The sequence below is a fragment of the Gymnodraco acuticeps genome, unplaced genomic scaffold, assembly GCF_902827175.1.
Source record: "Gymnodraco acuticeps unplaced genomic scaffold, fGymAcu1.1, whole genome shotgun sequence".
In the NCBI taxonomy this organism is placed as follows: Eukaryota; Metazoa; Chordata; class Actinopteri; order Perciformes; family Bathydraconidae; genus Gymnodraco; species Gymnodraco acuticeps.
This window is the reverse complement of record NW_022990825.1, coordinates 207409-231177: the sequence shown is the minus strand read 5'-3', so window position 1 is coordinate 231177 and position 23769 is coordinate 207409. Positions and strand designations below refer to the sequence as shown.

At 38.4% G+C, this 23769-nt stretch overlaps 1 protein-coding gene across 1 annotated transcript in view; it reads left to right on the top strand.

Moving 5' to 3' along the window:
* The first annotated feature begins 12421 nt into the window (after nt 1-12421).
* Nucleotides 12422-23769, top strand: part of gsg1l (gsg1-like) — a 40410-nt gene continuing 29062 nt past the window's right edge. Inside the window, exon 1 of the mRNA XM_034232871.1 lies at nt 12422-12914. Coding sequence (XP_034088762.1) covers nt 12626-12914 — 289 coding nt within the window. The 5' untranslated portion in view covers nt 12422-12625. The remainder of the gene's footprint in view (nt 12915-23769) is intronic.

Here is a 23769-nt window from a genome sequence, read left to right as displayed (position 1 = left end):
TAAAGTAAACTTAGCAGTGAAATGAAGTTCTAATTCTTGACCAAATATGTTAAGGGAGATCTGAACCTACTAGTATGTGTGCAAACCCTTCGACCCCTGATAACGGCCATCTACTGGGCTGATATTATTCTAAGTGGTTGGTTTTAAAAATCATAATAATAGCCATTTTATCAATCAATATTTGTCCGCTGACCCAATTAAAAAAAACCAGGCCAACTCTTTCCCATTTAATCTATTTTGCAGCATAGCTCCTATAATCTAGCAAAGAAAGTTGGCAATGTGTGACCCGCTCTTTCAAAATCAATCAGAAGTAACAATGGTGCATCCCGAGTTGAACGTGGATTTATGTCCAAAACTCGTATTTTGAGGTTTCTGTTCATTTTCAACAAACAAAGTCTTAGTTTTTAGAATATGAAACTTTTACCGGCAATATCCAGGTGGCAGAGGCATTACAACATACGTACAGGTGTTTGGTGTGTGTGCTTACGCAAAAAATACACACACAATCAAGCACACTTACGCTCTCGTACACACACTCGACAACTTTCATCCGATCATTCCCTCATCCAAGTAGAAATCTAATCTACGTACTCGATGCTACTAGCTTAAAAGGAGTTAGCCTAATTCCCATGTGATGAAGGAATCCTGTGAAAAATAAACTGATGATAAACATTATTAGAGGAACAGCGAACAACTGATTTCAGAATCATAACTCATCCAATGGTGATCCTCGGGGGGCAAGGGGTACTATGCCCTCGTAATATTAAACACGGATCCCCGTTTTAAAAAACGTTGGCTAAAAATAAGTGAGCAAACTTGAAGGGCTTTTTCTCAAAATCATGTCTTGGTAGAATCTCCTAAATTGTAGCTCAAAATGTGTTCCGGGGTCGATCGACATGGCCAACCCAGTCTCATGGCATTTCGTGTTCACCAACACAATTTTTAATCTATTGATTCGTGTTCACCAACACGATTTGCCCCTTTTTTTCGTATAATTTCGGACTTTTGTTGCCGTCTGTGAGGAAAATAAATGGGGCTCAGAGCCTCAGAATACGGAAATCTGTATTTTTTAAATATTTTGTTCCTTCTAATTTGTTATTCTTTTCAAAATAACACACTGTTATTTACTCACCAATAACACACAATTATCCTTGCTTTTATTTATTGGTTTAATTCCATAATCTCTGGCTTTTTTGGCGTCCGTCAGGAACTGAATTTCAAAATAAAAATAACCGGAAACAGACGTAGGCATTTCGAGTGATTACCCAAGATCCTCAGCTATGGTTTTAAGCTCGTTTATTGGATGTTTTAGCCGCAATGCATGCTGGGATTTGGTGTTTATATGATATGAAATCCGGAAAACATTTTAAAAGAATAAAAGAATACTTAATTCCGAGCGCTCTTGCTTTTCTCTTTGAAAGTCATCACATAACGGCATTGTAATACACGGTTCGGCTGCATTGTATATTACAGATCTGCCGTAGTTCTTTATTTATAGAGCCCTGATGAGAAGACCTTTGGAAAAACTGAGAAAATGCCGCCGAAACTGAATACTTGACGTGGATCATAAATATATTCAACAATTAAACAACATCTTCAATTTCTCTTCACACAATACGTCTCCTTGCAGTATCAACACTAATTCGGCTGACTTTTACATTTGATCTAATTCACAGATAGGTTATATTTACACCATAACGGTGCACAGCTGATATAAAAGGACTGTAGTTTTTAAAGATATTACTGATTTTCTTTGAATGTAAGAATGTAAATACTGAGTCTGAAATAGTATAGCAATATGCTGTAAAATTATGTGAAAGCATGCATAAAACTACACATTTTCAGATGTTGTACGAAAACAAAAGTGTCCACACTAATAATACAAAGTTATTATGGCTGTGTGTACCTTGTGTGCTGTGTGTACCAGTGGTTAAAGCACGTTATTGAATTATTGTGTTTTATTTGATTAAAAAAATATTAAGAGTACATACTTTCATAGGGGGAAAGTATAAATATAGAATATAAAAAATCAAGAAGATACTATAAGTGATCTCTACAATAAAACAGTTTAGTGCAGAATGTACAAAGATATTAATAGGAGGAGGTGCAAAACAGAAACACGAATTAACCTTTATTTAAACATTAAATAACAGATTAAGGTCTTCTTTTAAATAAGAAAAAAACTTTGGGGGTATCTATCTACAGATAAATATTAAGCCTGACAAAGTACTTAACGTCTAATATATTGCTTTCCTGCAATGTTAACTATGTTGAAGCACTTATTTTAACTGATATTATACATATGAATTATACTCTTATGTATGTAGATAGAATAAGAAATGTGCAGAATATGACAGTTTAATGGTGGAGGTACACACATATTGATAGATGTCTTGTAATGCACTGTTGAGGAACCTGTGACCCAAGTGTTTCATTCATTGCATAACTACACCGTATTTGTGTACCTTTGAAAATCTTGAAAGGGATGTGCAAAATAGCCATAATATACAGTCTTTAATTAACTATTAGTAGAGAATAACGAGTAATGAATATACTTTATTACTCGTTTCCATTCATGTCAATTGCAGATACATGTTTAGTCTTCTCAAGCACCAACTATCAAATATCTCTCCTGATTGTTGGCACTTGACCTGAATTTTACTCAGGTGTAACTAAAGTCTGATTTAAGGGTTGTTTATATTTCACATAATTAATCAGAATCTGCAAAGTAACTCAAATAAATGCAGTGGAGTAAAAATACCAGGTTAACCTCTGAATTGTAGTGGAGTAGAATTACAAAGTAACAATGAGCTGTCATGTGGGTATTAATGCTGCGCATTATGGACACAAGCGATTTTCACCCATTTATTAATTATATGTTTTACATTTGATAACACCAATGTGTTTAATACTGGCAACTTCTAATTGTGGGAAAAACGAAAACGTTCAGTAGAGACGTCCCATAGAACATTTTGCAAAACACAATAGCCAGCATGTGTAGTTCTGGCGTGGTTTCGTTCCATTTCACACAGCTGTTTGACGCTCTGCGTAACCTTACGGGGACTGTAGTCCTAAACGATAGCTGGGGATTATGGGTAGTGCAGTGTCTTCGGCCATCCTAAACTCAGAAATGTTGACAATCGCAATGATGCTCGAAATGTCCCTTATAGGCCTACGTCTGTTTCCGGTTATTTTTATTTTGAAATTCAGTTCCTGACGGACGCCAAAAAAGCCAGAGATTATGGAATTAAACCAATAAATAAAAGCAAGGATAATTGTGTGTTATTGGTGAGTAAATAACAGTGTGTTATTTTGAAAAGAATATCGAATTAGAAGGAAAAAAATATTTAAAAATACAGATTTCCGTATTCTGAGGCTCTGAGCCCCATTTATTTTCCTCACAGACGGCAACAAAAGTCCGAAATTATACGATTTCAAATAAAAGCAATAACTGTGGCTTGATATTGAGTAAGAACATGCTTTTATGAACCACACAGCTTCCGGTCTTCCTCAACCCGACCGGAGAAAAAGACGTGCTGCAGGCAGTAGAAATACATTGCTTTTAAAATCGTGCTGTGCAACACGAAAAAAAGGGGCAAATCGTGTTGGTGAACACGAATCAATAGATTAAAAATCGTGTTGGTGAACACGAAATGCCGTGAGACTGGGTTGACATGGCAGGATATCGAAAATATTCATCAATTATATAAAACGATTTTTTTACAACTCACATTTATCTCAAGGATACTGTCAGTGAAATGATTGTACGTATGTCAATTTTCACAATTTAAAATCAACGTATGGAGGGAAAAAGGACGGGAATGGAGGGCAGAAATAAAAAGGCAATTCAAATAAACGAAAAAGACTAAATGAGATAGTAGCAGCAAAATACCAAAACATATTTATATTATTTGTTACTCTCTAGCTCATACAGACAGTGAGTGCTGAAGAATGTAAACATGTATTTATCTGCTACGCCTCTTGTGTAATAGAGAAATGTAATCAAACATAAGTTATACTGTAAGTTGAAACAGGAAGCCTGGATAAAGAAAATGACTGTTGATCTGTATTATGCAAGATGTTCAGGGGCCGTTGAGCCTGGATCAGCTCCAAGCATTTCCCAAATAATCACATACAGTTTTTACAATCTGACACCATTGATCTTAAGTTATTAACCTGAACAAGTGATCAACCTGAGTACTGATAAAGAAACACTGACAGTAGAGAAACATTTCAATCTCACAGGAATATGATTCTTTTTCTTGTTGCTGTAATAAAAAACAGTTTGAATTAAAGTAAAAGGGAATCAAAGTTTCAAAAACAAGTCTGTTTATTGTGTTTCTACAGAAATAATATAGTGTTATCTCAGTTAATAATAATGGAATCGGAATCACTTTATGTAAACTATATGAGGATGGATAATTTAAATGTCTGTAAACGCTGTCATGGCATCCAACACGTACAGCACATTAAGAAAGCAATGGACCAGGTTTCATGTTCTGTGTAAATGTCAAGCATTGACTTATTTATGATGACTAAGCTACTTAACTTAAGTAGATAACTTACGAGACAAACATACCAATGTTAACCCTTATCATGATCTTTTCCCAAATCAAATCATTCAGTTTGATTATCACAAACCATGGCAGGGCCAGACTGGGACAATAAGTCAGGCCGGGAATTATACACCCATTGTGCCATTTTGCTGGATTTATTTGTCAATATTTACAGCGTTGCTGCCCATAGTGATAGCCCTATAGTTTAAATCTACTACCCAAAAATAAACATAAGGACATGGGTTACTATTTAAAAAAATGTGCAAATGTATTTATGAACCTATTCATGTGAACATATTTTAAGTGGGGATGGACCTCAAATCCTCTAGGGGGGTCCGGGGGCACACTACCCCGGTAAGATTTGTTTTTACATTTTGGAGTTTAATGCATCAATCTGGTGCATTTTGAGGGGAAAATAAAGAGAAGAGAAAAATAACTGTATACATTTAAATAATCATAAAATCATAAGAACATGGCCATAACCAATAACATACCATATCCAATATGAAAAAGCATTGAAATCTGTTTATTTGTTTTTGGTTCATTTATATTTATAGTGTGTCCGGACTCCTGAACCAGCCTCTCTCGTCTCCATCCTCTCCCCCCTGCTCCTCTATGAGGCGGCAGCAAAGACTCGTTTTAGCTCTCAATAAGTTTTAAACGTTTATATTACCTTTTTTCACCTAGTTACATTTTTGTATGTATTATTCATGCATATTTTACTAATCACTCCCCCCTCAAATGGAAATATGTGTTTACATAAATGATGACCAAACCGTTTGAGACTCATAGAGATAACTTAGACTAAGTTAACTATCTAAACACTCAGAGAGTCCTTAACCTCACCAGAGGCCTGTACTACGAATCCAGTTCAACATACCCTGGATATGTTTGAGTTATCTGGCTTAACTGACCCAAAACAAACCGATCTCGCTAAGCGGTCCTACGACGCTGGTTATCAACTCGGTAACTCAAGCCAGGGTTTCTCTGTCCGGCTGAGTGCGCGTTGACATGAAAGGGGCGGGGTTAGCAACATTTGACCAATCACAAACATGGACAAGCGTACTGACCATGGATGTATAATAATAATATATATATATATATTTTGGTGACGGTGTGACTGTCCTGGACAAAGCTGTAGGGGGGGTGCCATATCTGGCAGGAGAAATACCTGCTCTGCTGAACATGTTATGTAGAGAACAGTAATAATCTTCCCTATTGACACCAGGAAAAACCTAGTCTAAAATAAGGAACATTAATAGTGGGATATAGGCACAGATATAAGATCAATAATACACTTTATTTTAAGGCATCTTTCAAAATATTCAATATCACTTTAAAATAAAAAATAAAATATGAGTGGCATTACAATACAAAAATGTGTTGAGTAGGAAACCACAGAGGAAAATTACATTTAAAGGAGCAATTAAAGCGAGTGAAGCTAGTTTGAACAAATTATATTTTAGGATTGATTGAAAATAACACATTGTCTGACATTATCATATATATTATATCATTACTGTTATATCATTGCCTACTATTCGTGGTTATCCAGTATCAGACACTTAAACAACAGAGAAGGTTTTAAGAAATAGGACTATACTGACAAATGACATATTATCCTTTCATTGTCTGTTCTGTAGGAAGGAGGAACATAGCAGAGTGGGACTACACTTAAAAATGGAAGTTTGTTCCAATACGAAGATTGTGTCCTTAAAACGAGCCACCTCGTAATTGTATGCACATTATTTATTCAGCCGTTTGCTGTTTAATCTGATGGGAAATATATCATTAAAAAGAGAGAACAAAGCTTATTAAACTAGACGAACGCTCAATACAGGCGATGACGTCCCCGCGAACAGGGCTTCAATCTACGGCAAGCCTTCAACCTACGGCACAACACCGGAAACCCAGAGGTTACCCTGAAGTTACCTCGCTAAGCAAAAATCCGGCTTCGTAGTACAGGCCTCTGAGCTGTAGTTATCAGCCTCTCAGTCTGACAGGAGAGGACTTGTCAGTCTGTCTCCGATAAAAAACCTCCCGATGGAGGTTTCCACCTCCCAGTCCTCCCGAGGGCCTGAACCATGGGCATAACAAAATGAATAGACATGCCATGCTTTTCATACACCTTCTAATCAGATCACAATGTGTGTTGTGATTACAGTAATGTGTGTTCTTCTGGAGGTTTCTCTCAACACCGCAAAGGATCTCCAGAGTTCAGACAGATTCATAATCTGGTTCTTTTTCATGTACAGATTTGGTAGCCAGTTCCAGGAAGAATCCTGTTTGATCCACACTTCACAGAATTCATCTTTAGGATCCTTTCAGCTTTAACAAAATCCTGTCTTTTAAATCTGCAGGAAGTCCTTTCCAGCATTTTTTCTTTTATTTATTAAATTCTGGTAAGCATAAAATAAAATAATTACAATGTGAATTTGATCTGTGCTTCGGCTTTTGGTGGCACCCATCACAATTACCACGCGTGTTGCTTATGATTTTACCCAAGTGACGCAACAGACAAACAACTTTGTAATAGTGTAAACATAAGGGATTTGGTGATAGATACTGACTTAACAGACATGTATGTATATGAATAGAAACTATATGCTTGAAGGTTATGTTCAAATATTTGTGGTCAAGTATATAGTAAGGCCACAGGACACAGTTGTTGAAATAAACTGGGCTTTTTATCAACCCAAAAATCCAAAGAAAACACTATAAACCAAGAATCTCTAACAACTAGGCCTCTACAAGAGGTCAACAGGAAAGACCTCAAATAAACATGACATCAACTTAACAGGTGTTAACTCATCAAACTAACCTAAAACTAACCATGAAATACCAAGGAACATACAGTTGCAAGAAAAAGTGAACCCTTTGGAATTACCTGGATTTCTGCATAAGTTGGTCATAAAATGTGTTCTGATCTTCATCTAAGTCACAACAATAGACAAACACAGTCTGCTTAAACTAATACCACACAAACAATTATATGTTTTCATGTTTTTATTGAACACACCATGTAAACATTCACAGTGCAGGGTGGAAAAAGTATTTGAACCCCTAGGCTAAAGACTTCTTCAAGAGCTAATTGGAGTCAGGAGTCAGACAACCTGGAGTCCAATCAATGAGACGAGATTGGAGGTGTTGGTTAAAGCTGCCCTATAACAAATACACACCAGTTTTGAATGTGCTATTCTTAAGAAGCATTGCCAGATGTGAACCATGCCTCGCACAAAAGAGCTCTCAGAAGACCTACGATTAAGAATTGTTGACTTGCATAAAGCTGGAAAGGGTTACAAAAGTATCTCTAAAAGCCTTGATGTTCATCAGTCCACGGTAAGACACATTGTCTATAAATGGAGAAAGTTCAGCACGGTTGCTACTCTCCCTAGGAGTGGCCGTCCTGTAAAGATGACTGCAAGAGCACAGCACAGAATGCTCAATGAGGTGAAGAAGAGTGTCAGCTAGAGACTTAAAGAAATCTCTGGCACATGCTAACATCTGTGTTGACGAATCTACGATACGTAAAACACTGAACAAGAATGGAGTTCATGGGAGGACACCACGGAGGAAGCCACTGCTGTCCAGAAAAAACATTGCTGCACGTTTGAAGTTTGCAAAAGAGCACCTGGATGTTCCACAGCACTACTGGCTAAATATTCTGTGGACAGATGAAACCAAAGTTGAGTTGTTTGGAAGGAACACACAACGCTATGTGTGGAGAATCCAAAGGGTTCACATACTTTTTCTTGCAACTGTATATAGTAGCTTGGCAAAACCACGAAGAAACCAAGGTGGTAATTAAGATTAACAGAATACAAAGAGGACACTGACAAAACCCAAATCCCCCCTTTGACATGGAAGCAGGTGGTTTATCCCAATTGGCTGCTTGCAGTATTTATGAGTCCTCAAACCTTTTGCTGAACCAGGTAGTAACCTCCCCCAACGGCCACGGTAACTCCTTTCGGATTGGTCCATTTAAATGGAGAAAGAGAAATCTCCAACGAGGCGTTCTGGGGCAGCATAGACAGGTATTTTCTGTGTTAGAGTTTTACTCCCTACAGGGTGTACTTTGAGGGTTTGTGACTCTGCAGACCGTTTACATGCAGAAAAACCTTCATAACACACAAGGGGACGGGTAATAACCGGAAAAACATGACATGGGACCATTAATCAAATGTGTGGTGTTGATAATTGGCACGTTTTACTGCAGCTGAACTGAAGCAAAACTACTGAAGGTGAGGGTGCAGTGGAATTGTTTACCCTGTGTGGCTGTGGCATCACAGTTACGTAAAATGTATTGAAAGGGAATCAGTCTTATGGGCGGCTTGATATTGATTATATATTGTGACTTTTCTGTATAATAACTCTACATAAACGATCAGCATCTTGTAATAAATTGGATTGTGTATTTGCAGCCTCACAGAGCAGAGCTGAACCGCTGACTCTGATTAAACACAGCACCCACTTCAGTTCACAGGCTGCACTCAATTTAAACCAAGGTCGCTCTGAGCCACTGATAGCTCTCAAATGTCAGCACAAAGTGAGTGTGTTTGTCTGTGTGACAGGTAGAAATGTGACACCTGAGAACAGTCAGGAGCAGCGAGTCTGTTCCTCAGGCAGCAAGTCCAGGTGTTGATCCCTACAGAAATCCTTTAATCGTCCCGCAGCGGGTACAATTTACAGCGTTACGTCAATAAAAGTACAGATGAAATTAAATAAGAAAGGCAAGCACATGTGTAATAAAGTTATGGTATATCTAAGGACAAATATACAACATACTGTATACAACACAATAATTAATTGGTGAAAAAACAGTTATATAATATGCTATAATAATACAATTAATTTAAATTTAAAAAGTACTATTTAAAAAGTACTTTTTAATACTTACCATACATATTTATGATACTATCTCTGTACTATTACTGAAACAAGGATAACACATGAAGAATTAGGAATACTTTTTGTCACATGTCATACGAACCATTATACAAGGACATGATGCAGTGTGGTATTTCTACTTTGCCAGACAAAAAGAAACAAAAAGAATACCTGGACAATGTCCCCAGAAGAAAATGCTGCACAAAACAAAGCCTGTGAAGTAAACGGTGCTTGAGGGTTGTTGTTCCTGAGTGTGCACTTGAAGATAAGTTAGCTTTGGTGTGTTTTGCTGTTGTTGCCTGGGGTGTATCGTGTTTCGGCAGCAGCAGCAGCACTGAGCTGTGTTAACTTGGACGTCATGATCTACGGGCTGATGCCGGGTTTTAATTCAGACAGCAAACAAAGCCGGGGCGAACCCACAGATGGTCTCATATATCCAATGGGAAATCTTGTCAGGGGCATCTATCCAACTACAGAGTACAAAATATGTATGTGTGTGTGTGTGTGTGTGTGTGTGTGTGTGTGTGTGTGTGTGTGTGTGTGTGTGTGTGTGTGTGTGTGTGTGTGTGTGTGTGTGTTTTCAAGCCAGAAAGGGTTTTCTACTACAGGCTATGATGGAAGCAAGGTGTTACGTGTAAAAGGACATGTTGGTTTCATGATCACAAAACATAACCAGAAATGTACCAACATTAACAAAATTAAGAGTGTCCTATTTGGATTTGTGTCATTAAATTAGTTAGTGTTGTTACATTCTGGGTAATAAAATGAAAAAGAAAGCAATCCAAAGGCAGCTCAAATTGTTGGAATCACAAATACATAATTTGACCGATTGAAGGAGGCTTGAAATCATACCAATATACCATTCAACAGTTTTTATGATATTTTAAATATATATGTATTGTAATTTTTGTAATTTGTCCTACAAACGTCCAGCATTATGTGCACATTTCCGGTAGTTACGTTTAAAATTAAACCTTCTTCTTCATAAGAAACAACTCGTGGAATTTAGTCAACAAAAGGACTGAATAAATATATACCTACAGATGTGGCGAGGCAAGTAAGTTAACATTTGGGTTTAGGTTATGTCATTTCTGTAGATTATTCCTGCTTTTAGCAATTTTGGTGAGATGCTAAACATTTACTTGAACTGTGCGATGACAATGATGTGATTGAATCTTGAATGTTAAATTACCTGTGGAAAAGACCAAAACTCTTAGAAATGTTGTGATATAGAGAATAAAATGTTCCCTGATACTAAAATATATCAGTTTCTTTACCTGAAGTCAAAGACTGGACTCCCAGTGTTTAAAATGCTGTCACTGTTACCTGAAAGGAGGGCTGCAGTCATTATACTTTTATGTTAATATTTGAACTGCTTAGTGTGACTGCAGATAAATCCAACGGCATTATCACATATTTATCAACGTACCGTCTTCTTCTCTTTTTATTGACCCTTCTGAAGTGCTTTGTCACTCTGAATCAGACTGTGCTGCCATACCACACACACATACACACACACACACACACACACACACACACACACACACACACACACACACACACCACACACACACACACACACACACACACACACACACACACACACACACACACACACACACACACACACACACACACACACACACACACACACACACACACACACACACACAGGCTGACTGTATTGATCTGGAGGTAGGAGCCATAAAATGAGGGGTGATAGATGGATGTGGTGGGCGGCTCGGCCTTGTCGCTGGTGATGTTCATGCCTGGAGATGTGAGCTTTCAGTTGGCAGATCGATAAAGAGGGATGGCTAGTTTCTACATGTTCTTGCAACACGTCACAGCTGGAAAAACTAATTAAGGAGGGGTGTGTTCAGGTAGGTTGGCTCTTCTCAGATGGGCTGCAACGATCTCATAATATTATAAACAGTTTCATTACCAGGTAGGTTGACACGTACGAGGAATTTGACTTGATGTCATGGTGCAGGAGAATATTCTGTATTGGTCACATTAGACCACAACACGGAGTTGAGAGGCTTGGGCAGTACATTTTAGGATCACCTAAAATGGATTACCTCTTAGACAGGAGTTTTTGCACCAACTGTGCATACCTGAACCCTCATTACATTAATCTCTGTTTTCTGGTGTACCCCAAGGCTCCAGACTGGATCCTATTCCTTTTGCATCTTCTCCAGCTTTATTTTTAAAGATATCGCCTGCTGTTGTTATGCTGATAGTTTTAGCCCAACAATTTGCGAAACATTTTGTTTTACAGATGTGCCCTACAATAAAAATGTTGGTAAATCATTTTTAACAGCTTAATACTGACAAAACACTTTTATTTCTGCTCCAGCTTTAAACTGAAGGGGTTGATCCTGTGCGTACATCCTGTAGCAGCACTTTTCGTTGAATCTTGAAGCAAATGTTTGTGTATTGATAGCATTGTAACACGTTTTTAAATGTGAGCGATGCACATGTGGCTTTGGATAACATTATTTTGTTTGTTATGTAACCTAAAGGGTTAGGGTTAGCTAAATATCCTGCTTGGCTTATAACAAATCTGAAGGTGACATTTCACATGGATTTCTAAGCATTATTTAACTATGTCAAAGCACTGAAAAAGGTGCGAAAATAAAGTTATTGTTGTTATAATACGTTGGCAATAAAATAAAATGTAAGCTTCTTATAAGAGAACATTTGCTGCTTTTATTTTGTATATGACAATACATTCATTATCCTGATTGTCTGATAAAACCTGAAGGTGACTTCCTGTGATAAAACATTTATGATTATATTCCAGTATTTTGTGAAAGAATCATAGAGCATCTCCCCATAAAAAACAGTCCGGTCACAGCGATGACGCACGAGGAGGGAGAGAGAGGGGAGAGAAAGAGAGAAAGGGGGGGGGGGGGGGCAGAGAGACGTTTCCTCAGTGTGCCTCCTTGTTGAGAGTTGTTGAGACGGGGACGCTGGGAGTTGTGGGATCTAATGCTGAAGTAAATGGCAGGTTTATAACGGTTTTCTCTCGTGCAGTTTGCACCACCTGTCACTTCTCCGCGAGGACAAACTAACACAAAGAGGAGCAAAGAGGCAGACGCGCGTAATTCCTCTGTGCGTCTTTCCCGCGTCATGCCTCTCATCCTCTGACCAACAACCTCTTTGGATGAACTTTGTTTATCATGAAGACCACGCGGAAATGTCGCGCGCTGCTGTCCGTGGGTCTGAACCTCGTGGCTCTGTTTTTCTCCACCACTGCCTTCATCACCACGTACTGGTGCGAGGGCACCCAGCGCGTGCCAAAGCCCAACTGCAGCAAGCAGCGGCGCCACAACTGCATCGACTACGGTGTTAACGAGACGGACAAGAACAAGGTGCACTACAGCTGGGAGACCGGGGACGACCGCTTCCTCTTCCGCCGCTTCCACACCGGCATCTGGTACTCCTGCGAGGAGAACATCAACGAGGCAGGTGGGTCCATACCGGAAAATCAAACCAGTTTAGGAATTAATTTGCACTTTAAGGTAGCACATAGCACAAAAAAACATAAAACACTCTTGAAAAGAACAAATGAAATGGTTTCAATTACAATTATTGTAATAAGTTAGTACAAATATATAAAAACATGACATTTAATTCAACCACCACAAATTACAAATAAAGTCAAAAGTACAATATTTCCATCTGAGATGTCGTGGAGTAAAACAAATGTTAATACTCACGTAAAGTACCAAAATGTATACTTAAGTATATACTCCAGTAAATGTACTTAGTTACTTTCCACCACTAGTTAGTATGCCATAACTACACGATTTCAAAATGTGACATTTGACTTTGGGAAATCAAGAAAATAATCCTCAGGTTAGTCAAAAGTGAAAATATATATTTTTAAATTGCAGCAAAACTATAAACATGACATCATCTTCAAAACCACATTCAAAAAGGCTCAGTAGTCAGTACCTTCGTAAAGAGGTGAAAGTAGTGCATATGTTTGAAACTATTTTTAGCAGCTGATTAATAAACATGGATGGAACTAAACGATTAACTTCTGATAAACAACAAACACTATCTGTTGCTTATCTTCTGCAAGCAATACAGACAGAGAGAGAGGGAGAGAGAGAGAGAGAGAAAACAGAGAGAGTGTTACGATGTGTTTTGGCTGTGTATAAGAGTAATTAAACAGCTTAGTGAAACAGACAGATTAAGAGAGTTTGCGTGTATTGACCAGTTTATGGTCTTAAAGGCAAATGCTGAACTTGTGCTGATAATGAGTGTCCGTACATTTTACCACATTTAACACATCCTGATCCTTAGAAGATAAACCGTACCCCAGTAACAGTGCAGGGCTGGGAGGGGATTTTGTTTTCCATTAATATATTGGCTGTTTGGTGTGGAGCCGCAATTATTTGACAGTTCATATAATGATTAGTTGATTTGAACATCAAACTCATGTCATCTCAATATTTTGTATTTTTTACCGAGGTGGAACAAGTACTCAAAGCTTTCACTTAAGTAAATATATTCAACTACAGTGTAGAAATACTCTGTTACAAGTCAAAGTCTTGCATGCATTTTTTTACTTAGGTAATAGGACCAAAGTATTCACATCAACATACACTTTAAGTACCAAAACTAAACTAACTTTAGTTACAAGTAACTATATTGCTGGGTATCTTAGTCCATAATAGCACATCACAATTGATTCGTTCATTTATATGTTTTATTAATGTTATGAACTTTAAAATAAGTAAACTAGTTACTAATGTGAAATAAATATAGAGGAGTAAAAAATACAATAATTGCTTCCAAAATGTAGTTGAGAAAAGTATTACATATTGGGAATGGAACATTTCAATACATGCCAAGTACTTGGCAATTGTACTTAAGTGCACTACTTAAAAATGTACTTAGTTACTTAAACTAAATATTTAGGATTTGGATTATAAATCAGTGAAACAACCAATTTGAAGATGTCATGTTGGGCTCTGTTAGATAAGGTAGGTTTAACTTTTTTCCGACATTTACAGAAGCAACAAGACTTTATCGAAAAAACAATGGGCAGATTAGTCATTATAGAAAATAATTAGTAGCAGCTCAGTCCAACCCTAACCTGAGAACAGGTCTAATCGTGAGAATAACTGGGAACACCTGCGCTGGAATAACATTTGTCTCTAAATGCAACACATTTATTATGATTGGATATAGTGAGGTTGTTTATCCCTCCCTCTGCCTGCTTCTCGTTGAGTGTGAGGAAGTCCATAGGAAGCCCACCAGGAGAAAATATGGTCGATTTCCTGCTTCGATTAATGTTTTATTAGGCAGTTTGCCTAGATTTGGAAAACATTTGAATATATACGGTGAGTGTGGGTGGAATGTGGATCGGCCCATTTTAGAATAATATGTTATTGATGCATTACTGTGTTTGTCAAAGCTGTTAAAGGTGCAGCTAGTTTTAACTACTTTGCATACTGCAGGGAAGCTTTGGTGAAACTAAAGTCTGATTAAAGTGTTGATTATATTTGGCATCATGAATCAAAATCTGCAAAGTTACTAAAGGTGATAAATAAAGGTCATAAATTGCAACATTGCAAAGAGATAATTAAAATATTTTAGCATTTGGTAAACTAGTTTTTTTTTTTGGTGAAATCATGATTAAACAGCTCTGCAGATATCTTGCATTTGACTTTCGACAAGTCATAATTTAATTGGCAAATTCACGTATCACATTCGAGGCAGCGTTACGTAAATTATCTATAAAAGGTTTTTGTAATAGTCAGAATTGTGTAATCTGTACACCTCTCGCTATCGCCTGTTGTCTGCGATAGAGAGGCTTCATAGTTAGCTCTCGTGGTGTCTAAAAGAAGGTTACTAGATATGTATATATACATATATATATATATATATATAAATATGGGTAGGTGTTCCCCTTCACTGAGAAGATGGTCTGCAGGAACACCCAGAAGCTCCACCATGCATCGCAACTGTTTATAAAACACATAATCACATCAAAATAAGAAACAAGATGCTACTTAATTCTCTCAGTCAAAACTTAAAGGTCACCTATTGTGAAAAATCCACTTTTTCACATCTTTTATACATAAGCATGTGTCCCCTCTGTGTAAAGAGATTCTGAAAGTTTCAGGAACAAAGATTCACTATCTTTTTGTCCTGATCCATTTATATAAAAACCTGTCTGAAAATGAGCTGATCAGATTTTTGGACACTTTATGATGTCATAACGTTTTTTTTTGGCTTTTGCAACAATTAGCCAATCACCAACCAAGGTACAAAGAAAAGATCATGATGTTATTATTTAAGATTCATTGTTTCCTAGGAAGTGGCATTGTTTTATGACGAACCTAAAGGTAGCATGTTGAGCAACAATATTAGCTTCTAAAATGCAGTGGAGTAGAAGTATAAAGTAGCATACAATAAAAAATACTCAAGTAAAGTACCCCAAAATTGTACTTAAGTACAGTACTTGAGTACATGTACTTCACTACATTACACCAATGCTTTTCACAGACTGTCTGGTTACATTACATTACATTGCATTTAGCTGACACTTTTATCCAAAGCAACCTACAATAAGTGCATTCGACCAAGAAGATACAAACTTGAAGAAAACAGAATCATATAAGAACATCAGGTTTCATAGAGCAAAACATTTCAAGTGCTACTCAACTGGCTTTAGATAAGCCAGTCCTATATTAGTATGTAAGTGCTTTGATAGCATATAAGTGCTTAGTTAGTATATGAGTGCTTTGTTAGTATATAAGAGCTTTTCTTTTTTTTTCTTTTGTATTGCTCAAAGTGGAGTCGAAAGAGATGAGTTTTCAGTCTGCGCCGGAAGGTGTGTAAGCTTTCTGCTGTCCTGATGTCAATGGGGAGCTCATTCCACCATTTTGGAGCCAGGATAGCAAACCCACGTGTTTTTGCTGATGGGAACTTGGGTCCCCCTCGCACGGCCTCGCAGCGAGGGTGCAGCGAGCCAGTTGGCTGATGCAGAGCGGAGTGCACGTGCTGGGGTGTACGGTTTAACCATGTCCTGGATGTAGGAAGGGCCAGATCCATTCACAGCATGGTACGCAAATACTAGTGTCTTGAAGTGGATTCTAGCAGTTACTGGAAGCCAGTGAAGTGAGCGGTGGAGCAAGTGGTGTGGGAACATTTAGGAAGGTTGAAGACCAGACGAGATGGTTCTAATGCTGCATTCTGAAATGGGATGTCATGATGCCACAAAGTTTAAAAACGTAACTAAACTTGTAAATAGTCACTCTGGGTGCCGGAGCGCACTCTGGCACAAACTGTGCCATTCTTAAACTCTGTTCATGCCGTTCGGATATTCAGAGCAGCTCACTGTCAGAGCATGGTGTGCTTGTGGAAGTTTTTGGCATATTGTTTATTAAATTGTTGAGCTATTTTCTTTAACTCAATTATCAGCCTCACGTGAGTAAACATAAATAATAATAGAAATAATAAAAAAACTCTACTCTCTTTTAAGACAATAAAACAGTAGAACATTTGGCAGTGATTCACTTGAGAGTATTTTGTTATCTGTCTCTACTCCGATGTTAACTAAGTGATGTTAGAGTGTATCAGAGCAGTTGCAGGCAGCGTCTAATCACTAATTGATAATCAATAGGGGGGCATGATGGCCGGTAAGAATAACTTCCAGTTCAGACGTGGTGCGAGGCAATGTCAAGTAAGAGACTTGTGGTGTATCTTTGGCCTTCACTCAACTTGATGACCCTTGATACAAGTTGTTTAATCTGTGCTGAGAGACAGTGTGAAGGGTCTTAAGGGTTCAATTAAAAAACATTGTCACGCTGCCTCTTCAGCAGGCTTACTAAATTACATCACGCTCTCTGGCATGCAGGGCGCAGAGACTGGTAAGCAGCTCAGCTCCATAATGTTTTAACAAGAGCAATGAGAGCACAGTCTGACGGGGTTAGTCTTCAGGAAGTTCACTTTTACACCAAACTGAGCTTTTTTTCAACTATATTTAACTTTGAATACTGATTTAATTAAATGCGGAAATTGTTGAGTTTGTGAAGTATTTTCAGTTTCTTATTGTTTTCTTTATGTTTTGCAGAATTATTGCAATTAAATTAAAAGTGTTTCAACCGGATGAAATGAAAAGTCATCCATGGTGGACTGTGATTGGTTGACAGCAGCTAAACAAGTTCAATCTGGTAACTGGTTGCTTTTCATTTCACAGGTTGTAAACTAACTGGATTTTATGTACAGAGGATCCAGTTGCAAATACTATCTAATGGGTAGAATCAGAGTTGTCCCCAGGTCTCCAAAAATCTACCTTAAGCTGCATTCACATGATACACGATTTGCTCGCTGCGAGGTTGGATGCAGAGCCTTGAGGTAAAACGTTTTGTTTGTATGGTTACATCTCCTGCTAGCTTGCACCAATAAATACAGATGTATTCTGATTGGTTGCGTGTCGAAAGTAAAAAAAGGTCAAAGTTGAAATAATTTGAACTGTGCATTTAAGTATTAAAAACTGTAACATCAAACAATATAGCACTATACTCTTTGTGCAATCCAATACAAATTATAACAATTGCCTATCACAGAAAAGATAATATGCGTACAGTGTTTTTGAGAATCAATAGAATATCAAAAAACATAATATCTAAATACACAAGTTCATCCATATTTTCTTACACCACCGGATAGGATTGTATACAACTCTAACATTTTGACCCACACAAGACTGGCTCATCTTGACCCAAAAACCCAGTCAGAATCCTGTCGGGTTCTTTGGATTTGAAAAGAGTTGGGAACTCGACTGATTTTACCCATTACAGTGTGTTTTCAGGTGTTGGGGATTACTCCTGCATATGTTAAATACAGGAAGAAAGAAAGAAGTAAGGCTTGTGTGTGTCCAGAAGGAAGCTTTGTGAAGTCTACTGTAGAGGTGTGAATTTAAGAAGAAGTGAGACTACTGTAGCTGATACTACAGTAGCATAAAACAGCATAATCTCTGACTGAACTGGCAGCAGTTGAGTTGCATTTTGGGTTATGTTGGTGCCAGATTCTGACCAAGGAAGAAGATGATTACTCTTGTTCTTCTGCATTGATTTAGATATTTTTTTATAAAAATTGTCCATTGTGAGTCCAACAATGTTATAGAAGACCTGTAAATGCTATAAGACAAAAGAAAGTCAATGTTATTGCATATTTAAGTAATACTACAGTTTGGAAATACACAATTTTAGGTCAAATGTATGCTGCCCTAATAAAATGATTTGCATCTAAATATACAAAAATAGCCAAAAGTAAAATCACTCATAATTCAGAAAATCTTATTGTAATGTGATTCATGTATATATTATTCAATTCAATCATAGATTTTTGGTGAAGACATGGTGAACCTCCCGGTGCAATCCTTGTTTTTCCATACAGTCCCAAAGCTCTCCTAGATATATCCTGGTGCAGCCATGTTTGTTTCCGTCAAACACACATTAAACTGCACTCCAGTTATTCCTTCTGACTCTTAGCTAACGCTGTTAGCGTATCCATTTCATTAGCCAGTTATTGTACGTTGCCCCATGATGAGAGGGGGGAGACATACATATATCTCCTTTTCTCCATAGATCTGACCCAGCTCTCCTCCTTTGTCTCTTCGGTTTACCACTACATCCTCTGTGTCCTTCTCCAGATTTCACTGAGGATGACAGTTATTCTGACCACCATGCTAGCCGGCATTAGCACCATAGCTTCTCTCTGCGCATCAGTGTGAATGCACATAACAGCGGCTGAATGGCAAAAATAAATAAATAATAACCCTACAAGAAAGTTTTGAGAGAGCATTTTGAATCTGCAAGTTTTTCAGAAATGTAGTCGAAAGCACAATATTTGTCTCTGAATGGTACTAGAATAGAAATATAAAGAAATAAATGTTACCTTCTACCTTAGTTTGCGTGTAAATAAACGACATGGCAAAGAGTAAACTTGTCATAAAAGTGTGTCTCTCTGTGCGATCTGCACCTGATCTGGCTGAAAAATGCAGACACTACTGTAGAAGTAATGCTACATTAGCCGTTGTTTCACAAGACCATTCATACTCATTACAGCTGCAATTAGCCCCGAATGACATCGGATCACTGATTAAACTGACTGCGGAGCTGCAGGGCGAGGGAAGAATGTGCCGTAAAAGAAAAAGGTACTAGAGAGAGAAATGGGAATCCACCTGAAGCCTCTTTAAAGCAAATCTATTTAATTTCAGCCTGATTGATTCACAGTGTGATAACGGGGATTTCTTGGGATAATTGACATATTATAGGGTAATTTGCCTCCTATGTGCAGTGGGAAAGCGTAGGAATACTGATTGTTCTGTAAGTTAGTGCTGTCGTCAGGTCACAGACAGGCCCGCTCATTCTTTAATTACATTTTAGATTCATGTCCTAATCAGACGCCATGCTGCTCACCTTAGAGCACACTTTCTCTGCAACTCACCAAGTCCCTCTCGAGTTTTAACCTTGGAAAGATTCATTATAACACTTCAGATAAGTTTCCGGCCAGTATACGTCAAGTACAGCATTCTGCATTTATAACAGGGGAGTCATGGATCAACTTTTAGCTAGGGTCATTGACATGTTAACTTTAATTTAGGTAGAGTAGGGGAACTGTTGGACCGGTAGGAGGACTCAAATGAAAAGCATTCAAATAGTTAAAATGTGGTTTAATGGATAACATGGATTCAGACAAACATCAGCAATGTTTGTTTCTCAGTCAGGCAAAAACATACAGTCCTGAAAAGGCAAGTGACTCTACTTGTTGCAAACAGAAGTCTGATTGCATAGAAGTCTATAAGAAAATGAACCTACTTTTAACTTGAGGTAACATTCACCTTATGAGTTAATGGTCTCAATCACTAGTTGCAAGTCTCTGAGTCTTACAGCAGGAGGTTCGTTCTGTAAATGCAGTGCATGCTTTAAGGAGTACATTGTGATTGATTGATTAACCCATAGTGTTTTTAGTGCAGTGGAATTGTTTATGTTGAAAAGTGTAATGTTACAGTTGCCTGAAAATGTCTCTTTCAGACAATTGGGTTGAGGTTCAGTTTTCCTCTGTCGTGTCACTCGAAGATTCAAACACTCCAGAAACAATTGGTGACCTCAAAATGACCCACTTCCTATTTAGAGTATATGTTTTCAAAGTCCAGGGGCCTCATTTATAACGCCGTGCGTAGGATTCACGTGGGAAGGTTGCTTACGTAGTAGAAATCCAAAAAATAGGTACAGACATTTTCCAACATTTTCTGATTCACCAAACATTGCGCACCGGCGAGGAAAGTGCGTACAGCACTTCCTACCCGGCTTCCCTTTATAAATCACAACCGACTCGAAATGCGGTGCAGCTTTTGCGGGCTTCACGTAACGCCCATATTTGCCTATAAATAGTCAAAGAAACGCCCATTCATTCATTCATTCAGACTGACTTTATGAAGAAGATCGCAGGAAATTACGACAGAACAGCTAAAAAAGACATCTCACACCGTGCAAGATTTGGGTTATTTTGGGGAGGTCGAGATAAATCATATTGTTTGGTGGATGCCGTTTGAACCAGAGTAGCAGCATGGAGGTCGGATCGTCACCAAAATAAATAAACAAGTGGTCCGAAAAAGGTTCATGACAAAAAAAATACACATAGCCTTCCTCAGGCAGTGTGTACCGGGGACAGGAGACCCCCCCTTGATGAGAGACTGTAAGAAGTGAACAGGGAATCCCTCCGGAGTGGAGTCATGACGACTGGATCTGAATAATGTTTTTGTATTTGGTGGTTTGTGTTCCAGCTGTCGATCAGCTGCGCGCAGCGTCTCCACTGCAGCCTGTGCGTCTCAACCCCCCCGCAGCAACTCTATATCCACTAGGGATGTGCATCTCCATCTCTGAGGCCGATGCGATGCGCATCTCGATACGTTGCCACGATACGATACATTAACGATACATTTGAAACACTAGGCGATGCAATGCGATACGATACGATTCACCCCTGTTGCGATACAGTTCGATACGATTTGATTCAACATTATGCGATTTGGTGCGATACGATGCGATTCAACACGATGCAAAAATAATGATACTTCAATATGGTACGACAGAGGATTTTTGTTTTATTCCTTATATGCAGCAAATCATACATTAACAAAAAAGTGCTTTACATATTTGGTACTGCACATCCCATCATGCCGTTTATTTTGTTGCCTTTAAAAGCTTTCCAGAGTACAATTCTATAACACCTCACAGTCCACATCCAACAATGTAAGGATGCATTGCTCATGATTAACAATGTGAAAATAACAGCTACCATAGTGCAATGCCCATACAGCTGCCAGCCTGATGTGCTTAACACTCATTCATAGGCTAACTCACCAGTGAGCAGAAAGCAGTGGGTTCTATATGAACAATAAAGAATACAAATAACCTTTCACAAACAGGTATTTCATAACTGCTTACAGTAAGGAAGACATTTACATTATTATTGGCCGTCACAGGCTGCTGTAAACTAAACACCACTCTCTCTGACAGAACACCTCACTGATTGATTTAACTCGTATGTCTAACTTTCATGTTTCTCTTTTCAGCCGCAGACCCCATGTCGCCTCTTTATGTGCGTCGCTAAGTTCCTCGTACTACTTGTGTACTTTAAAGCGGCTCGGAATCGTTAACAATTTGCGAGCGATTTTTCAAGTTGACCGTCTGTAGTATATAGTGCCACGCACATATACCATCAGGACGTTACTGATGGGGTGCGGCTGCGGAGTGATACTGTGTGTATGCAAGCCCGCATCTAGGACGGATCTATGTATCATGGCTGTAGACCTGTTAAGTAATAAAGATACCTCATACAAAGGTCTACGGATACCTGTAGCATAAATGACTATTACACCGTCTTTCTTGAACAATCCGAAGTGTTGCCAAACGTTTGATTTGTAGGTATTTTTTGGTGCGCTGTGTTTCTCTTTCCCCTCAACTTCCGTGTGTGTTGATAACTGAGACTCTCGGTCTCCGTAGTGGCGAAGCAAATATCAAAAATCGTCTCTGCTGAGCGTTGACAAGATGAGGGAATTTTATATGATGAATCGGTTTTTTACCGATGCAAAGACGCTACGCAATCGATGCATCGCGAGTTCAACCCGGTTCAACCCAAACTGTAGCCGATGTGCACTCTTTCAACCGGTGCACTCGCATCTTGAACGTTTATGCCGGTGCACCGATGCGAATCGGTGAATCTTAACATCTCTAATATCCACCAGTTAAAGGAAATCCAACTAATGTGTTGTGTTATATTAGCTGTACAATTGACCACATATGGTGTTCTTAGCTTCCATACCTCCTGTGTTTTACAAGCGACTTATCAAGTCTTGGCAAACGGCATAAAACACGATTAAACATGATAGTATATAAAACCATGCTCGTATCTACAACCTATAGAAATGCAACACAGCCTCAGTTTAGACGTAATTGTATAGGCTCAGAACAGTCTCATAATACACACATACACACAGAAGGATTCACACTTATATTTCATGATCCGCAAAAGGATTCACACTTGTATTTCCGGATCCACACTTGTGTTTTTCAATGCACACACAAATGTATTCCGTTTCATATACATGTAAATAAAATCCAAATACAGAAAAAAGTTTTACATGTGTATTTTTGATCCTCACATATTTGTCTTCCGTTTAAAACCTCTGCACCTGCAAACACAAACCGCTTTCTGTACACGGATCGCTGTGCATTCGTGTGTGGGTTTTTTGAGACTCCCCTGACGGTCAGCCAATTCGTACTTGTAATTATTTCTATCTATAGCCAATCAGATGTCTCCTCAATTCTAAGCCAATCACATGAGCGCACCCCCACGAGGGTAGATTTCTTGCGTTCATGACGTAGCGCTTCATGTACGCATTTTGCGCAGTCCGGAGCTGACAGGTCAATGGAGCCTGCCTGCAGGCGCTAATCTCAGGACACCCTCCACTCTCATTATAGCGTAGTGATGGGAATTCCAGCTCTTCTTGGTGAGCCGGATCATTTGGCTCGGCTCACCAAGAAGAGCCGGCTTTTTCGGCTCCCAAACAGCTCTTCAGTTTACCACATATTATACCTTTTAATTAAATCAAATGTAGCCCTGTTTTGACTAATGATTTATATGTGTACACATATATCACTTAAATTATTCAATACATCCTTTGTACTGAAGTATTCAAAAATAAAAATTACATGTTTAATATAAATGATTTGCTGTGGCCAATTGTTTTCATTGCATTTACAGACCCTTGTAACTCTCTGATACCACCCAA